We start from the raw sequence: 18653 nt of genomic DNA on the forward strand, positions 1-18653 counted from the left end.
TTTAAAATCTCTTGCCTGTATATGAAAATCATGTGATAGTAAAATAATCTCCACAAAATTTTAAAGTAGTTAAACTATGTAATTAAAAGCAATCTACACTATTCGCCTGCTTTTCAGTGAAAAATACTCTGTATGCAAATGTGCGACATTAGAAAAATCTTTATATCAACATTTAAAACCGTTTTTTGATTGTCTTTAAAATTAACTTAAACTAGGTACTTCAAGTTAGCATAAGGAAAAAATTATAGTACATACATTTATTTTTTCGAATTTAATACACTAACGTTCTTTTAACAAATATAATAAACTCAATAATTGAAAATAGTTTTTGTACTCTGTTTAGGTTGTACTGAAATTTCGGCAGCTAGTGTCTTTTTATTTTCAGTAAATAATGGTGCTTAACAGTTTCGTTTACGTGAATGGACGGTAAAATATCCATATGAGTGGAGGTTTCGAGAGTTTCGTTGGTGATCAAATGGCAATGTCTACTAAACTGAAGAGATGGTGTTAAAACTTATGCTGTCATCTTTAAAAAAAACACGGATTCAAATAAAAGGACAACTCCTTCAACACTGTATCGTTAAAAAGGGAATCGGAAGCTCCTGTATAACTTTCAACGCAATTACATATCGCAGGTGGGGTCGTCGCTTCCACAAAGGCAATTCACTTTTAATCATTGTCAATGCCTGGAAGTGCCCAGACTTCGATCTATTGTACATTCTAATTAAGAATCTTGCCATCAGTTATAATTTGTCGGTAACCTTGTCAAAGGTCAGAGCGAAGACCGATTTATAGCTCAACATAGTGCACCTCATTGAGCCGATTAGAAAATAGTATTATACTCCACTGCTCTTTCAATCTATCTCATTTATTTTTACCTTGAGGTTGATTGGTATAAAACACCAATTGTTCGTACGTAGCTGTTTAGCTGTAAAGGATCTGAAGCAAGTCCATTCCTACACAATATTAAAGGGATAAAATCTCACTTCAGTTGGTAAGCAATCAAAATAAATCAAATCATATTATTATAGCTTATCGGCTTACGCAGAACATACTATCTTTATTGAAGATTTAAACAGCTTTGCTGTGGCTCCATCTGACCATATCTCTCTTTATCTAACCCAATTCAATTTCAAGCAAATCAAACTGCCATTTTAGAACTTCGATTATTTATATTAATCAATGTAATGTATGGTATTAAATAATCTATCAACGTACACATTTCCATTACCCAATAATATTACAAATTAATATGTATATAAATCCTTTCCAAACAATTCAAAATGTTATTAATTCAGTATGCTCTCAGCAAAGTTAAGCTTCAATTGACGAAGTTTTTCGAAATGAAATGATGTGAAATACAGATTGAATTACAGAATTCAATACTTCTCGAAAGTAAGACTCTGAAAATAGTTAATGAAATGGAAATTAGCAGCCCATACATAAATGTTTCATTTTAAATATCAATATGTTGTATCTATCCATTGAAATGACAAATGAAATAAGATATATTCATTTATTCCAGTTAACGATTTTGAAACGTGGCACAAATATAGTGAAATAAAAATTATACAGCTGGTACCTAATTCAAACATTTCAGAAATTTAATTAGGTTCATTTTCGGATCAACACGGGGTATTTTGGTCTGATAGATTTTTATATTTGGAAAGAGAACATATTCTTCGATAAACCGAAGAGGTTTGTATAGCAATATATTTACAAGTAACTCACAAAAATAATAATAATTATTATTATAATAATGTTGTAAATAAGTTAGCATTAGATATCTAAGATTTAAACACATTTGATAATGAAGAAGACGAATCCGAGTGATCAAAATCAATCCTTGCATATAAATTACTCGAAGAAATCGTTTCTGGTGGAGATTCATATGCAGCTTCCTTGCAGTTTTTGGCTGTTATTTGTCCACTACATTGCGGAAGATCTAAGCTAGCGTAGTGAAGTTCGTGGTCGGAAGTTAGCGATGCTGGCCTCGAGGAAGAATTCTGTTCGTTCAAAGGTTTATTGTTGTTAGCATTGGCATTTGTATTTGATGCCCATTGAATTTCTTTTGCTGTTACAGATGCACTCCTCTTAGTTGGAGTTTCATTTATATACGCCCTCTTACTTGTATTTGCGCACTCCAACATCTTAGTTTTATGTTGTTTCTCCAGTTTGTTTATAATCGTTCTTGGAATTGGTTTTGTCGAAATAAGAGAGCTATCGCTTTTAATCTGAAGTATTTTGTACCCAGTTTCAGGTAGTAATTCCGCAATCGAAGCCTTCAAATTTTGCGAATAGTCTTCATTGCTTATAGAATGTGTCAATTTTCTCGAATAATTGACAGGCTTTGTAATATTACTGGTTCTTATATCCAAAAACAGGTTCTGCATTTTATTTTCCAAATTGCTGTTCACCACACTTATTTCTCCAGTAGTAGTCAGTAAATTTGCATCCTTATCATTTATATAATCATTCAATTGCAATTTAGTTTTGTCGACTTTACAACTATCGGCGCCATGAACGGGGGATAAGCTAGGATGATCCTTTTTGGTAGATACAATTTTTGCGGGAAGAGCGAGGGACTTATTAGGCAGAGGTTCAACTTTACTTGGGTTACCAACTGGCTTCATTTCCAGGTACCCACTATCCGACGTTTCTGTGATGTTGCCTGAGTTACATCTTTTCATCATATCGTCACACTTTATAACAGCGCCAAATTGGGAAGCAACTTTGAGCGAGCTTGTTTTCTTATTGTGAACAGGATACTTTTTTAAACTAGATTCCGTACTTGTTTTAGAAAAGTCTATCTCCATTAAATCACTCATGCGATCAGCATTTATTTGGCTTTTCAAATTTAATAGGGGAGCGCTTGTGGACTTTTTATCCCGAGAGGTACTGAAACCGACTAACCTATTGTATGTGGGGTGATCTATTGACGTATAACTATTAGTTCCACTAGTGTTGTTTTTTGACCGCGCTCCCACTGAAAATGCTCGCTCACGAGGTAAGTTGCTTTCTATTTCATGTGTATTTCCGCGGCGCACATTCGCTTTAAAATGTTCCATTCTACTTCCTATTGAATAAGCTCGTACGGGTCGATCACATCTGCAAAAATTAAAGCAATTGGACTTTTATTAATAAAATGAGAGATAATAATCGACCAAATTTTTATCCTTATTAACGAACTTTTCAACCTTTTTTCGAAAATAGGTGGCATTTTTTTCCATTTAAAATTAAAGATTCAGTTGATATTGGAGAGCTACATCGCACACAGAACTTTATTTGAGATCAGAATGGTCACTTCCACTTGAAGCAATTTGAAGCGTTATATTTCTGGCAAAATGGGGTTAGGACCTCATGATAAGTTAATTTTTAAACCCTCGCAATAGGGGAAAGCATTGATTACATTGATTTTGGGATAAACATTTCTTAAGATTTCTCGTTTTGTATCAAATTCCAAAAAGTTATAGGAAGATGCTTACAAATTCAATGTGTAAAATTATTTTGCAGTTTCCCTAAATTTAAATTTGATTTCAAGGATACATCATATATATATATATATATATATATATATATATATATATATATATATATATATATATATATATATATATATATATATATATATATTTATATATATATATATATAGATACATGTATGCATATATATTTACACTTACTGAATATCATGGTCGACATCCGAATCCCTTTCTATTTTCTTGAAAGCATGGTCAGCAAAGTCAAAAGATCTGTTCGTATCTCCAAGACTCGACATTTTTGATGATTCCTGATTTAATAAATTTTGATTCAGCTGACTTATGTGATTGACATTGTCGAATTCATTTGGTGATTTGATGGGAGTCATTGGAATATAAGTGTCCAATCGGCCGCAAATATTATCAATAACACAGAAATCATCAACATTTTCCTCAGGAATTATACCTTTTGCAGCCCGAGTACTAAAATATACAAAAACATTTTATTAGAAGATAACACTTTGTAGATTACAAATTTTAAAAACAATACGTGTCGAAAATCCTATAACTGTGTTCTATTAAAGCATCTATAGAATCAGAAAATTAAGTTTGAAAATGTTGTAAAGGGTCGCTTTTGAGAAATTGCTAATACAGGTTTTTAGGTTGAAAAAAATTACTTAAAAGTTATGATATTTCTGGACCTTTAGTCTGTGAATTGTGAAAGCAGCCATTTTTTCAATAGCAATACTATGACAGGACTCAGATCGCTAGTTCATTGAACAACTAAGAACTCAAACTTATCGAAATAATATGATTTGTAAACTTACTTCAATCGGTAAGGATTAAAACATCCGTTATCATCAGCTTCCTCAATACTATTAGAGGATTCTTTACCCTCAGAACATCTAATTGGAGTATTTAACGGTGGACTATGACTACGTCCTTGACCGGAAAAGGGCCGCGTTCCTGAAATTGTATTACTTCTCTGCGTATGGTTCGGTATAACCTTGTAACTTTGGTTAGTACATTCACTCGATGTTCGATTTCTTGAAGGCAAACTGTCGCATCTTTCACGCACGCAATCTGGAAAAAGGGAAAAAGAGTTGTTGTATTTGTGAAATGGAGAAAAGATAATATCGAGTAGGAAACATTTTGAACACCTATTTGCTAAAATTCCACTTACTTGTATATTTTGAAGACAGATTGTGTATTTCAGTAGATAGTTGTCGTTTTTGTAAGCCAGTAACTGGCTTAGCTCCCTCGTTCACGGATGAAGATCGCTTCCTCATATTCTCATTATTAAAGACGGACTTTTCTTGGCAAACATTTGTTTTCGCTGACATTGCACTACAAATTTTAAAAAGCTTTTATTTATTATCTTAATTCATAGTATGAATTTTATAAATTATACCTTAATATTGTATCGTGCATATTTTTAGCAACAGTTGCATCTTCAGTTTCCATCCACAGCTCCCCGGAGCCTAAAACACACTGCCTGCCCAGTTCCATATAAAAAATACACTGAGGAGAAGCATGTCCGCATCTAAATATGGTGTCAAAATTATACAACAATTACATTCAATTATGCAATCACTCTCTCTTGAAGACATAACATACAAGGATATAATTTTCAATAAACATTAAGTTCATTACCTTCTCACTGTTGTTAAGAGTATCTCTGCTTTTAAGACTCGATCATCTCCGGTGGGTGATTTTTCCGGACCTATGCTAATAAAAGTAATTGATTTTGAAGTTAAGCAACAATGATAGCTTCCGACGATTCCGACTTTTTCTGATATCCCCTTCCTTTGGACGACAACTTGCCAAACGTGTTCTGAAAATTGAAATAGTTTGGAAAAAACTATTTGAAAATGTTGTTTGATTGTATAAAGCGAAGGCACGCCAGCCTGTTTATTCTATATTTTTTAGGTTAGTTTAAGCAATTGTCGCAACTCTTTTAAAAGCCTGCGTAGGTCTTCAGAACCAACCAGGAGACGCTGAGACGTGTTTAAAGAACACTAGTCTGTAAATTTGTTTTTATTTAAGAGGTATAAAGTATGTCGATTAAGGGTACTCGATCCTTTGCTTTCATATGTATGTCAACATCTATGAGCGGATTTTTTGCAAAAGATGGACTGCAATTTTTTAATATTCATCGGGCCGTGCCATAACATATTTGGCTTGTAGATTTGTCTTACATATGATTTAACATATAATAAGACAACTAAATTCAAAATATTTATATTTACATTTATAGTAAAGGATTTAAAAATATGTGATAATGAAATACTTACCGAACTGCGGAAAAACTTGATCTGGAAAATTTGCGTTATATCGTTGTAATGATAATAAACTGTCCAACCATTTCTGTAAATCACTCTCAGTATCTAATACAATTCCAAATCCGCCTTCCCTCGATGAGAGCGCCAATACAAATTTATGTTTGGTATCGAAGCGACGATTTATATTGAAACAATTTTTAAGATAAATGACGCGCTTTGCTTCCAGTCTTTGATGAAACTTTTTTTCGTTATCATAATATTCCAATCGAGCAGCGTTGTTGCTTGTTTCCTTGTATAACACAAAATATTTTTTTTTCATCGTTTTTAGTTTTTTCTGGTAACCGCTTAAAACTATTCCATCATCCATTTTGGAAGCCATAATATACACTTTTTTATTGAACTGAAAATATGACGAGAAAGATTCAATATTTAATAAAAACATCTCTGATTCTGCATCCAACGGCATATATAGCGTTTGAAAATATGTGTCAAAACTATAACGTGTCTGAGAGTAAAGTATAGCTATAAATACTCTTACGACTTTTACCCGAGTGTTTTCATGGTATGACTAGGCTATACAACTAAATATTAAACTTACCACTAATTAAATAACAGTTAAGACCTAAGTGGTTGAGGTTGGTATCTAAGAATTATGGACCTATGACTTGTTGAGCTGGAAAAAAATGACGGAGCTTCATGGTATATCCGATTCAACAACACTTATCAATAGTAAAATTCTAATATATTATAAATGTATAGCTTCATTTTAAATGAAAGAATTCTTTCCAAAAATAGAAGTAACTTTGCTATCCTGGAATAACTGAACTTGGCGAGGAAATGAAATAACTTTTGGGGTGGTATTGCTTATAGCCATTGTTTCTGTTATGCTAGCTATATACAGTACCAACTGGCCAGCTGTTAAAACCGACCACAACTGTAGAGCTCTATTTAAACACACATATGTACTTACAAACGTATGTACATATTTATATTATATATGTATGTACATATGTATGTGGTGCATGTAACACATCAAACATAGCATCTGAAATGCATACTTTGCCTATAATTAATTTTCAATTAACTCTGACGCAACTGAGTTAACATCTATTTGAATTGTTTATGGATCACAACATAATTATTTTAATGGAGAAGACTTGTAAATAGACGTTGAACCTTTTTTTTGTAAAAGGATGGTCGTACTGTTTTTCATCTCATTTACTCACCAACCCACACAATTAACATTTAATGGTTGCTTGCAACACTTTTTATAAAACACTTTATTTGTATTTCAAATAAAACACATTTGATGTTTTTATAATATATATATATATATATATGTATTACAGGGGTAATTTTTACCACTTTTGACAAATCGAATTAGCAGAGAACAAAAATATACATTTTATCGAAAAATGTAAATTGTACACAGAAGAAAGAGTGACCAAGTGTTAAAAGCAAAACTATACCAAATGCAAATCGGTACTGTTCCAAGTTATCGCTTTTGTCAAGTACGTAAAATTTTGGAAAATTACTTAATGGTATTACTCCAGTATATTTTGCTAAATATTGACCTTGCAGTCCAAAATTGTTTCGTTTAAAGTTCGACTTTTATTTTATGTTTTTTTTACCGTTTCTGAGTAGATTTCTTTACTTCATAGCAACATTATTAAGCAGTGCTTGTGCATAGAAATCGAAACTTTATTGTTATCGATATACAAAATCATAAGCAAATGATTAGTTTTGAAAATGAGAGCGAAGGAAATGTATTCGATAAGAATAACATTACCAAACATTGACAGAGTAAAAACGCAAAGCATATTTATGTTAATTCAAATTATATATTTCAAATTTTTAAAATATGTATTGAGTTTCTTGCAGCTAATATTGCATACTCGAGGGCTGTATACTACGTAAATGGCACACATAGTTTGGGAATTTATAAAAAAAACGGATAAAAAAATTATAACTGGACTGCTGAAAAATAGCTGGATATTTAAGAGTAGTTAGTGACTCGGAAAACAGTAAATTCCGCAGTGAACCTATTTATAATGTAAAGCGTACTAACAATTTTGGGTGTGGGTAAATATTTGTAAAAACAGTAAAGATTACAAAATGTTGCTAAGCGCACTTTAATCTGATTGGTGAATCATCATTATGTTCGTTAATGCGTTTAGTTATCAGTAATTAGTAGCATATCTCGACAAATTGAAAATTGTTTGATCATTTTCAAAAAATGCAGGAAGTTATTTTCACACCATTTAGTGATTTACCTGTTGAGCCGATATCCTAAGTCATTTTGCTTGCCACCGTCCTCCCTTCAACAATCATTTTAAATTTGTATTAAAATGTGATAATTAGAAGATTTTAATGTTGATTTACCATTCATGTTTGCGAACAAGCTTTATTTTTAGGTAAACATATTACCTTCCAGATTAAAAAAATTTGTGTTTTGTGTATATATGTATGTATGCATTTATCTTCTGATTTTCGTACTGAACAGTAATTTCGCAGAGTATAGTATGTTTTGCTTACTCTTAGTCCCCGTTTTTTTCAAAATATTTATAGAATTTAACTAGCTAAATTTCCCCTTTAACAAAAGCAATTGAAGTAAACTACTAAATACATATACACAGAGCATAATTTATTACACTAACGATGACTAAGGTGTTGACATATATTTTAGAGAATTTATAGATGTAACTGCCCTCCTATATTGCTATTATGCATAAGCATTATCGCTTGGTGCTTAATCTTCTTTCTTTTGTGCGGCATCCTTCTCCTTTGCCGGTGATTTGGAAATGATTTGGGAACCTTCCTTATCGCTATCTGGTTGAACGCTATTAGTATCACCACCCTCAATCCGATTTGAGGCGGCATTTGCTTCCATTTCACCAGAGAAGCCAAACTCGTTGACACGCTTTAAATCAACACGATATTGCCATCTTTGATAAAGGAATACAAAGAATATAATATCATCACGGAAGCATCCCAGACGATACATGGTGGGCATCTTAATGACGAACGCAAATATATCATCGATGAATGTATTTAAAAACTTGTAGGTCATCATACGCCAAGGCATATGGGCTACTGACTTCAATTTATAGTTGATAAACAGCTGCGGCGTCATCAAAATAAAACCAAATGTCAGCAAGTAACCGTACAGCATATTAAGGACAAATGAATACCATCCTTTGTGATCGTTATAAAGCAGCGAATAGACGAAGTAGCCCACAAGCAATGGGAAACATACCCAACCCAGATATTTGAATGCTAAGTTGTCATACTCCTTGGTGGCGCTCGCTGAGTACGAACCCTTGTCCTTAAAGCTGATGCTTGGTAGAACTCCTAGTAGCTTTTTGTTATGGTCATAGTTGACATCGACAACTTTGTGTATTTTCCATATTTCAATAGCTAGACCAACAAAGCAGGAGACGCGTATCATGAAATTTGTTTCATTATCTAGTACGTAGAGTAGTATAATAAGAGATTGGAACACTCCAAAGAATACTGAACGCACAGAAAGACCTTCTAGCGATTGACGATTATTCCAGAACTGTATGTCATTTTTAAAGGCGAGAAGCTCGAATAGCGAATGTAAAATTGAAACAGCGACGGTAAGGCCGAGTAAATAAATATTTGTATCAAGAAGAGTTTCTTTTAGAGAGTCTTGATCCTCATCGCTTTCCTCCGCGCCACCCGCCGATATTATTTCACCCAGCATGTTTCCACCCCATTTATGTTTCATCTGCTTGGCAGCGTACAGCTGCCATTTGAACATGCCAAGCGGTTGGAACGTTAAGTGCAATTCAAGCTCAGGCGTTGTGTGGTTAATAGGAAAGTATTCGCGTTGAAGGTTCCAGTAATCATTTACGAATACGATGGGTAAATAGGTTTTACCACTATCCACAAACCTTACATACTCATCCAGAGGTGGTGGTACGCTGCCTTGTGCCCAATTCGTCTGATCCACAACAAGGTTAATAGTTAAATTTGGATGCCAGTGTGATAATATTTGGTCCTTAAGAGTGGCTTGCTTTAATTCGTGTTCCAACTTTTCTTTATCACTCGCCAGTAAGTTGTAGTTTCGGTTCACACGAATTTTTTTAAATTTGTTCAGCTGATGTTGCTGATGGCCCATGTGACCATTTCGCGCATAATTGGGTGACTGAGGGTCTGGACTTTCACCACTTAGGGTAACAAAAGCGTGCAAGAATATACTGCCATTCTTCATAACGTGTGGGCTTGCTTTAATCTTTACGCTGTGTGAGAAGATGCCATCATTTGTAGGCCCTGAGCTCCAGTCCCCATATGTTAGATCCTCTTGTAGCCAGAGAAGGTTGTCTTTCTGTTCAAAGTTTACGACGTCCGGCTTATTTGACAACCATACATGCAAATCAAATTCAGTGCCATTCTCAAAGAAGTTCCAAGCGGTAATCTTCGGTCCGGCATTTACAGAATTTTCCTGGCTCGTATTTGTTTGAGGCCGCCGAAAGAAGGAGCTAACGAAGTATATAATAAGCGCGCGCAATATCAGTGACTTCGTCATGGCGAAAAAGGATTCTATGCGTGTTGGTTGCGGCTGACCTTCGCCCGCATTTTGTGCCACCTAATTTTGAAGTACAGTAAATTAATGAATAATGAATTAGCGCGGTCCGTGCTTTCAAGATCTACCTCTCCATTGCCATTGTTTGACATTATAATTTCGGCTGCCAAAGAATATTTTAATTTTCCGGACAACCTTTTCGTGTTTTTTCAGCAGCACGCGAAAATTATAAAGTACGTGTGTCAGACTTCTAGTTATGTGTGTTTGATTGTCAATATAAAAGGTTGCCAGAGCTATACTTGTATGTTTTGCCTCTTGTCATTCTTTAAGGTTGCCAGAGTTTGAGTTCTAGGTTGCCAAGAATATGTTCGCGTGACTCTGTTTCTCCTTTGTAATGGGTCGCGAACTATGTATACATGTACGTACACTCCTGTGACCGTCATTCCTTAGAAAGCATTTTCGATACATTTCTTCGATTTCATTTCTTTTTATCTGCAATATGTAGTTGGTCTGGAGAGATAACAGTGTTTACCAACAGTAAACGCTAGTCAAATTATTGTATTAAGAAATTTACACACCGAAACAATATAATCTCACTCTTTAGTAAGTTTTATAATATTTGAAAACTAATATATGTATATATTTCAAATATTTTAATAAAACACAAACAATATTTAATAAAAGACATCATAAAAAAATTCAGAACTTCTAAAATAATTATGAATAAAACCATCGGTCCTGGCAAATAAGAATGTGTTTAATTGATTTAATTAATATGTGTATCTAAAATACATTCTATTATCACAAATATAGATCGAAATCAATTCTTTTACTAGAATAAAAGTTCGATTCACCAACTTTTCGGACGTAGACGCCACTTTTAAAATAGTTTCCTTGGGACCAATTGAACATTTTTTCTGTATTGAATGGACCTTGGAGTTCTTCGTCATCTTGCTTCCACTTGAATTCCCACATGACGACATTTGGCTTCACATCTTCTTCTGATTTCTTCAAAGGCTTCTCCGCTTTTAGACGTATTTTCTCTTTTTCTTCAAAGTCATCAGCATACATGTCATCCTGAGGAGCTTTGCTGGTGCTAGGAAGATCTACAAGACGGTCTGTTATCTGCTCATATGTTTCTTGATAAATGTCCATGTTGCCAGTTTTTGACAGAATATTATTCGCCAATTCTGTTAACTCTGAAATTTTTTGCGTTTCAATATCTATTAAACCAGCCTTCTTTCTCTTCAGCCGTTCGACTGTGGACAATTTCGGTCGCTGTTTGCCCAACCTCTGCAAAGCCATTTGAACAGTTTCGCCTGGTTTCATGTATTCAAGCATTTTAGCGAATACTATTGATTTATTAAATGATATTATTTCCAATTCGTTTTCTGTTGAATCTTGTTCTTTGCTGAAGTTCGGCAATTTTTTCCCGTCTTCTACCTAAAAAAAAGTATAAATCAAATGAATTTTTAAATATGTATGTGTGTAAATACCTTCACCCAGTCAATATTATCCAACCAACTATCCTTGATTTGTGTTTCCTTGTTCCAGTGGTAGTGGCCATTTGTATCGAAATGGCCTTCTTGAAGCTCTTCTCGCATGTTAAAAGGAGTAATTTTTACATCTCCTTCTACTTTCGCATCGCCGTCTTCGCCACCCTCAATATCGCTGTCGTTTAGGTTGTCACTGTTGTAAAACTGTTTTAATAACTTTAAGGCTACCAGGATAGGCTTAGCATTCATACCGCTGGTAATCATCAGAGTCTTCTTCATCGGAGTCCAGAGTGTGTTTCTTTTCAAGCACATCGACATTTTCTGCAGCATATTTACGTTTTGTTGGATTTTTGTGCATCTTGCTTTAACAAGTTTTGTTTTGAGTATATTTGAGGTTCAAGCACAATCTTATTTTGTTTCCGCAATTAAATGGCTATTGGTTTTGCTCGGACAACACAGGGATGCGATAAAGACAGGTATAAAACTATCGATATCATCGATTTTTGAAGGCGATATTATCATGGGATTTGAGCGATTCTTTTACCACCTCAAATTCTGTGCAAGAAAAGGGTTGCGGAAAAACTAAAAGCTTGTTAAATACTGGGGTTAGACACAGAAGTTCTGATTTTCTTTTTCCACCTGTATATACATTTTTCTCTAAAACTATTGTGGTTTTTAGTTATTTGGATTTTTAATGGTAATTAAGAATTTTATTTTGTTTCTCCACATCTAAGAAAACCGTTCTCTAATAATATTTTAGGTTAGTCTTTAACAGTTTTCCATCATCGCAAGAATACCACAAGCAAATTTTTGTTGATAAATTATCCGATGACCGATACAAAATCAGCGACAATCACCGATATATGCGTTTGCTTATATATCGGCAATGTCGGGCGTTTATGAATAAAGTATCTCTCAGCAATGGAAAAAAAGTGAAGATCAAAATATGAGTTGTAATTATGCTGAGGGCTTATCACCGTATGAGCATAAAGGAGTACTTGGAGTTCCGGAAGTACGTATTTGATTGGATCTTAAAAATTTTTAAAATATGTGTATGGAATATCAATTGTGTTCTCCATTTGTGTTTGTTTACGTTTTTATTCATCCGTATACATATAATTACATATACGCAGATTTTTGACAGCAGTGATATTGTGGAAAAGAAATGCAAGCAACTGGCTACATTAATTACAGAATCAAAACATGTTGTTGTACATACGGGTGCTGGTATCAGCACTTCTGCAGGAATTCCGGATTTTAGGTATGTTTTACTGTAATTGTAGGGTCCATTAGAAAATAAAAATGAATCAAAATAGTTATAAAAAATCAACCATTCAGCACGGGTGAAAGTATTTGAGTCTTCTTGCTTACAATTATGCGATTTTACATATCGACATTTATAGTTCCTTATATATCTGAAAACTAATTTACTTTGTGTCTTAGAGGTCCTAAAGGCGTTTGGACTCTCGAGAAAAAGGGCGAGAAGCCTGCCTTAAATATATCGTTTGATGATGCGCAGCCCACTTTGACGCATATGGCATTATTAGCTTTGGTTGAACATGGCTATGTCCAGTACATCGTGACACAAAATATCGACGGATTGCATTTAAAATCTGGACTAAGCCGCAGAAATTTGGCAGAAGTGCATGGAAATATGTTTATAGAACAATGCCGGAAATGCAGACGACAGTTTATTTGCCCTACAGCATCTAAAACAGTGGGTCAGAAGACAATGGGGTACCCGTGTCAGTCGGGTTTGGATGGCAATAGCCGTAGCTGCCGCTCTGGTATTTTGCATGATACCGTTCTAGATTGGGAAGACAACTTACCGGAGCCAGACTTTCAACTAGCATTAATGCACTCCACGTAAGTAAGAAACTTAATACGTTGGCATTGTGTTAAAACATTTTGATCATTTGCAGTATGGCCGACCTAAATATAACGCTAGGTACAACCCTGCAAATTGTTCCCAGTGGCAATTTGCCTTTGAAAAATTTAAAAACCGGCGGAAAGTTGGTTATATGTAACCTGCAACCCACAAAACATGTAAGCATCGCAGAAGAAAAATATAGTGTAGCCTAAAGCTTTTAATTTTACAGAACAAGCATGCTCATCTTATTATTTCAACCTACACTGACCAAATATTGAGCAAATTATGCAAACTTATTGGAGTAGAAATACCAAAATATTCGGAAGCGTGTGATCCAACAAAGTGCTTCACGTATTTAGAGTGGGCCCTTTCGCAAGACTGTATCAAATCTTTGGAAAAAACGTTTAAGGAACACCAGGCTGCAATAAGAAAGGATTGCCATCAACTTCAAGTTCCTAAATTCATGCCAAAAGCCAAAAAAAGAAGAAAATCGGAAACATAGCGTAAACAATGCATACAAAAATTCCCAGATGATGCAATCTATCGAGAAATAAATAAAATTGATATCTTAATTATATTAATGTTTTCTTTATGAAAAATCTCTTTTCCTGTTTGATCCAACGATATTGCGAAATGTATTTCAGTGGGACGAAAACATTGCATGGCTGACATAAATTTAAAAAGTTCGCGAAAAAAGGAATAGAAAATTATACTTCTAGGATGCAGCTCCACACTTTTGGCCATATGACTTTTCTGAAAAATGGAATGCCAACAAGATTATGACACTCATGATTATTAGTTATGTAAATGTGTATTATATTAATTAATATGATTTTAAAAATAAATATGAAAGTAAATTGTCTCTGTTGCAAATGAACTAAACGTTTTTTAAATGTTTACCCGCCATGCATTTTGTGTTTTATGCGTACCTGCCAACTTTTCCAATTTTTATAACACGTTGGCATATCCTGCAGAAGCGTTTCAAAATTCAAAGTTTTCTCACTTAAACCACATGAATATTTGATTCTATTGATGGTGTTTGATCACCATTATTATTTTTTTTATGGGGAGCTATAAAAGCTATATTATATGGACAGATCTATCGACAGGACGTCACAAGTTAAATACTTTGAACAAGCTACATTTATTCAACTAGTATTAGAAACTGTTTACGTACAGAAATTAAAACAAAATATTATAATTTTTTATTATACAATATATCTTTTTAATAGGTGTATGAGTGATGAAAAGAGACTATTTTTAATCCCCTTCAGTATTACTACCTTAAGTGTAGGAAAGGATAGGCCCTGTTAAAAGAATGGATATACATACATAAATGTGTTTTCTTGTTGGGATACTAGAACTCTAACAAAGATGCACACAATCCTCCCCATCTTGTGTGAATGTACAAACCTATGTGAATGTAGCCAATTTTACTGGGCATGCTCGGTGGCACAGTGCCTTTTCCCCACCCTTGGGCCTGGACCTGGGCCTGCGCATTTGACATATCGATTTTTGAATTGGCATCGAACCTTGTAGTCAAAAGTGTTTTCGTAAACATATAAAGCATTTAAATAGACAACTTAATAAATTAAAAAAAAATGATTTTTGCGACTTAATAGAATAATTGGAGTTTTGATCAAACTGTACACTAAAAACTATGCAAGAAGGCTAACTTTTACTGTACCTCTTCACGTGTGCAAGGAACAATTGAATATTGCTGAAGTCTAATTTTCTCAAATGAAAATTGTAAGTTTGTACATTATTAAAATTAATATTTGTAAAGTTGTGCGTGAGAATTTATAGTCCCTATACGCTTATCGCTATTTTTTGAGCAAAGAAAACATTTTATTAGTTTCATCTCAAACGATTAAGTTTGGTGTAAGAACAATTATTGCGATAAGTCCTAATTATTATTCAGTATGTATAAATTGGCAATGAAAAAATAATTTGGATCCATATTTAGTGCCTTTAAACAACATATTTGCTTGAAGTGTGAAGTGGGACAGTGTCGAAAGTAATTTTTTCAATAGTCTGTTTGTAAATCAGGACAAAACCAGGTTGTAAGTGAAACTAACACAATCAGAAAAAATCACACGTACAGACGCTCACGTAAAGGAATTCACTCTCACCCTCCCACTCTGAGTGGTCACATCCTACACTCTGCCTTTCGTAGAAAATCACTTTTTGGAAACACAGAATGAATGAGTTGGTAGTCAGAGCATGAAAGCTGTATGGTCCTCCCAAGTGCGGGTAAAGCAATAATGCTTTTTTTTACTGTAACGTACTCGTACTACGAAACAAACACACAACTATTACATAAACTAAACAATTGTTTTATATACGAGATCATACTGTAAACATGTACCAGAAATGTTAAAAGCGAAAACTAATGCATGTTGAGGGGAATATTTTGAATATAAAAAATAAAAATGTAGGCAATGATAAACTTGTGTGTAATATTCGGCAATAATGAAGGTTTCGGTAAAAAAATAAAAAAAAAGTTAGAGGAATTTATAAAGAGATCATTTATAAATAAATTGAACTTTTATTTTGTTCGGAAAATCCCCCCTCTTCTCCCATGAGCGTTTTTATTTATAATTAATAAACTTGTTTCCAGCCGTCATGGGCACTGTCCTTAGCTTCAATCCTCGGGATCGACACCCAGTATACTCATCACAGCACGACTTTCAATACAATAAGTCTGCTGACATTAGAAACGAAAATATAAACGATAATGTGGGATGTACCGATTCACATTTGAACAACTTTTCATACGAGCAACTTAACAACGTTAAGAATCGTGAAAATAAGAAGACATTGAGCCATCAAACGTCAAAAAATGGAATCATACAGCAATCTTCTTGTGGAAACATACATTTTGGTATGCCCACTCAGTTGAACTCGCACAACTTTAACAATCTTACTCATTCTTCGAAAGACACAATTAATAATGACCTGGACACCCATAATGAAAATACAATAATTCTATCAGAGAAGAGCTCTATTGAGAAAAATCTTAAAAAACATTCCTTATTTATAAACGCCCTGTCTTGGAAAAAACTATCATCGTCCCACAATAAAAAGAAAATTGAAAATAAGAATAAATGCGCCAACTTAACGACATCCAACTTTAAGGCACAGTTATTGGAAACCTCTTACACTGCTACATCTGACAAGAATAAAAATATTCAGTTACATTGTAACTATATTGAAGAGCATCAGCCGCATCGTTGTAACCAAATTCAAGAAATCCGAGATCAAGCATATTATTCAGCACCTCGGACCCAAAACAAGCCAACAACAACAAAAGATCTTGTCAGGGATAATAACACAAAATCAATATCCAATCATAATAAATTGATTCAGAAACAGCCAATTACTCTGACATTGCCTCTGCAGACACAGCCTTCTATAATACAAGTGAAGAACAGTAATCAGATTCCACGTAAAACTGTTATTCAGGTAAGTTATCTGTAAGCTAATTATATGAAAACACTTCCTTTAATTATGAATTCTGTCATTTAAAAGGCATCTACTTCAGAGCTTTTAAAGTGTTTAGGATTATTTTTGCATTACCGATGTCAAAAGCTAAAAAATTTTGATGCTGGAGACGCCGTGATGTGGCTACGAGCCGTCGATAGAAGTCTGTTACTACAAGGATGGCAGGTAAAAAAATAATGCACGTACGGATAAAATAAAGGTTGGATAGAGTCCGTTGTTTGTATGCTATTTAAACTTGTGTCCCACATTGTGGATGGTCATTATGGTCATATCAATGAATAATCCGTGTGAATGGAAATGAATGATGTGACACGTGCGCTGTAAAATATTGATAGTACAACTCTATGTATTACTCCAATAAATCTAAAAATAGCTTGGACTAATTTTATTAAACTATTTTTAAGGACGTTGCTTTCATCAATCCCGCAAATGTTGTATTTGTGTACATGTTAGTTCGTGAACTTGTAAATGGAGAAGAAACCAAGGAGTCGGAGTTGCAAGCTTCTGTGCTTACCTGTTTATATCTCTCTTATTCATATATGGGAAACGAAATAAGTTATCCTCTTAAACCGTTTCTAGTAGAGGACTCCAAGGAAAAATTTTGGGACAGGTAAGTCAGTTTATTCGTCATGAAACTAATTAAATGAAAAATGTTAATTGTGGGTTACAGTAAAATGATTATCGTGAAATTTTCCTCGTTTTCAGATGCCTTGTAATAGTGAACAAGCTAAGCAACAAAATGTTAAAAATAAATGCAGAGCCGGGATTCTTTACAGAGGTCTTTACAGAGCTAAAGTCTTGCGGCCAATTCCTTTCCAGCTCGACTAGAAGATTGTCATGTGGTGGTGCTTGACAGAAGAGCACTGAGATCGTCGTTCGACTCTCACTATCTGCACAACAGCAGATATTTTCAGATAAAAGCAACCCAAAAAATAAAACGTTCGAAAAAAAAGGTTTTTAAAACAACGGACAGTTTCACAATGTTACTGTCACCGTCGTTCAATTTCAAATAAAATAGCAACAGAATATAAATGCATGGAACATAAGTGTTTTCTTTACATAGTCAAAAAATTGAATTACCGGGCTCCGTTACTAAGGTGGTTGTTGACTTCTTTGACGTTGCACGTGAATTTTCGTAGCATTCTCATAGCCAACCATCTCAGTGGCCTGTTTTATTTTTTCTTCAGTCTCCAGATATTTCTTTCTTTTTGCTAATGAGAATGTGCCATTAAGTTTGAAGAATCTAAATGATTCCTTAAATCGACAATATTGCATTGGCTTAGATTCATATTAATAAAAAATATGTCCATTTTTAAATATCAATCAATAACGATGCAGTCCGATGTAATATCAGCTCGAAATGCGATAACAAAATGAATATAAAACCTTTTTTCATTTCCCAATCGTTCCAAAATGCGTGTTGTGTGCCACGGCCTAAATCATCTGTACCGAATGAAAATATAATACGTATTT

The 18653-nt window shown here is 34.1% G+C and overlaps 5 protein-coding genes across 7 annotated transcripts; 2 read left to right on the plus strand and 3 right to left on the minus strand.

The window, feature by feature from the left end:
* Positions 1-1464: 1464 nt before the first annotated feature.
* On the minus strand, positions 1465-8238 carry LOC115630943 (insulin receptor substrate 1). 2 transcript variants are annotated; one of them, XM_030527510.1, is made up of 9 exons: positions 8144-8238; positions 8035-8079; positions 5774-6161; positions 5133-5313; positions 4891-5022; positions 4663-4826; positions 4307-4562; positions 3684-3962; positions 1465-3108 (listed from the first exon to the last, which is right to left on the minus strand). In XM_030527510.1, the coding sequence occupies exons 3-9, from the start codon at positions 6138-6140 to the stop codon at positions 1788-1790; spliced, it is 2700 nt and encodes an 899-aa protein (XP_030383370.1). In that variant the 5' UTR covers positions 6141-6161; positions 8035-8079; positions 8144-8238; the 3' UTR covers positions 1465-1787. The 2 variants fall into 2 exon arrangements, with proteins under 2 accessions (XP_030383370.1, XP_030383371.1); XM_030527511.1 differs by lacking the exons at positions 8035-8079; positions 8144-8238 and adding an exon at positions 6988-7086.
* A 146-nt stretch (positions 8239-8384) lies between these two features.
* On the minus strand, positions 8385-10558 carry LOC115630944 (cleft lip and palate transmembrane protein 1 homolog). Its single transcript, XM_030527512.1, has 2 exons — positions 10439-10558; positions 8385-10373 (listed from the first exon to the last, which is right to left on the minus strand). Exons 1-2 carry the CDS (start codon positions 10460-10462, stop codon positions 8511-8513), a joined length of 1887 nt encoding a protein of 628 aa, XP_030383372.1. The 5' UTR covers positions 10463-10558; the 3' UTR covers positions 8385-8510.
* A 488-nt stretch (positions 10559-11046) lies between these two features.
* On the minus strand, positions 11047-12256 carry LOC115631685 (CD2 antigen cytoplasmic tail-binding protein 2 homolog). The gene is made up of 3 exons (XM_030528502.1): positions 12058-12256; positions 11807-11999; positions 11047-11753 (listed from the first exon to the last, which is right to left on the minus strand). The coding sequence occupies exons 1-3, from the start codon at positions 12162-12164 to the stop codon at positions 11112-11114; spliced, it is 942 nt and encodes a 313-aa protein (XP_030384362.1). The 5' UTR covers positions 12165-12256; the 3' UTR covers positions 11047-11111.
* Positions 12257-12679: 423 nt separating this feature from the next.
* On the plus strand, positions 12680-14248 carry LOC115631679 (NAD-dependent protein deacetylase Sirt6). Of its 2 annotated transcripts, XM_030528493.1 has the most exons (5): positions 12680-12818; positions 12940-13067; positions 13250-13672; positions 13729-13852; positions 13906-14248. In XM_030528493.1, the coding sequence occupies exons 1-5, from the start codon at positions 12753-12755 to the stop codon at positions 14176-14178; spliced, it is 1014 nt and encodes a 337-aa protein (XP_030384353.1). In that variant the 5' UTR covers positions 12680-12752; the 3' UTR covers positions 14179-14248. The 2 variants fall into 2 exon arrangements, with proteins under 2 accessions (XP_030384353.1, XP_030384354.1); XM_030528494.1 differs by lacking the exon at positions 12680-12818 and having other exon boundaries at positions 12966-13067; positions 13252-13672.
* Positions 14249-15316: 1068 nt separating this feature from the next.
* LOC115631666 (cyclin-dependent kinase 5 activator 1) lies at positions 15317-18221 on the plus strand. Its single transcript, XM_030528478.1, has 5 exons — positions 15317-15425; positions 16297-17141; positions 17208-17345; positions 17585-17790; positions 17886-18221. The coding sequence occupies exons 2-5, from the start codon at positions 16302-16304 to the stop codon at positions 18031-18033; spliced, it is 1332 nt and encodes a 443-aa protein (XP_030384338.1). The 5' UTR covers positions 15317-15425; positions 16297-16301; the 3' UTR covers positions 18034-18221.
* Positions 18222-18653: the final 432 nt, after the last annotated feature.

Source organism: Scaptodrosophila lebanonensis, unplaced genomic scaffold (genome assembly GCF_003285725.1).
Source record: "Scaptodrosophila lebanonensis strain 11010-0011.00,11010-0021.00 unplaced genomic scaffold, SlebRS2 tig00001412-arrow-pilon, whole genome shotgun sequence".
Classification (NCBI taxonomy): Eukaryota; Metazoa; Arthropoda; class Insecta; order Diptera; family Drosophilidae; genus Scaptodrosophila; species Scaptodrosophila lebanonensis.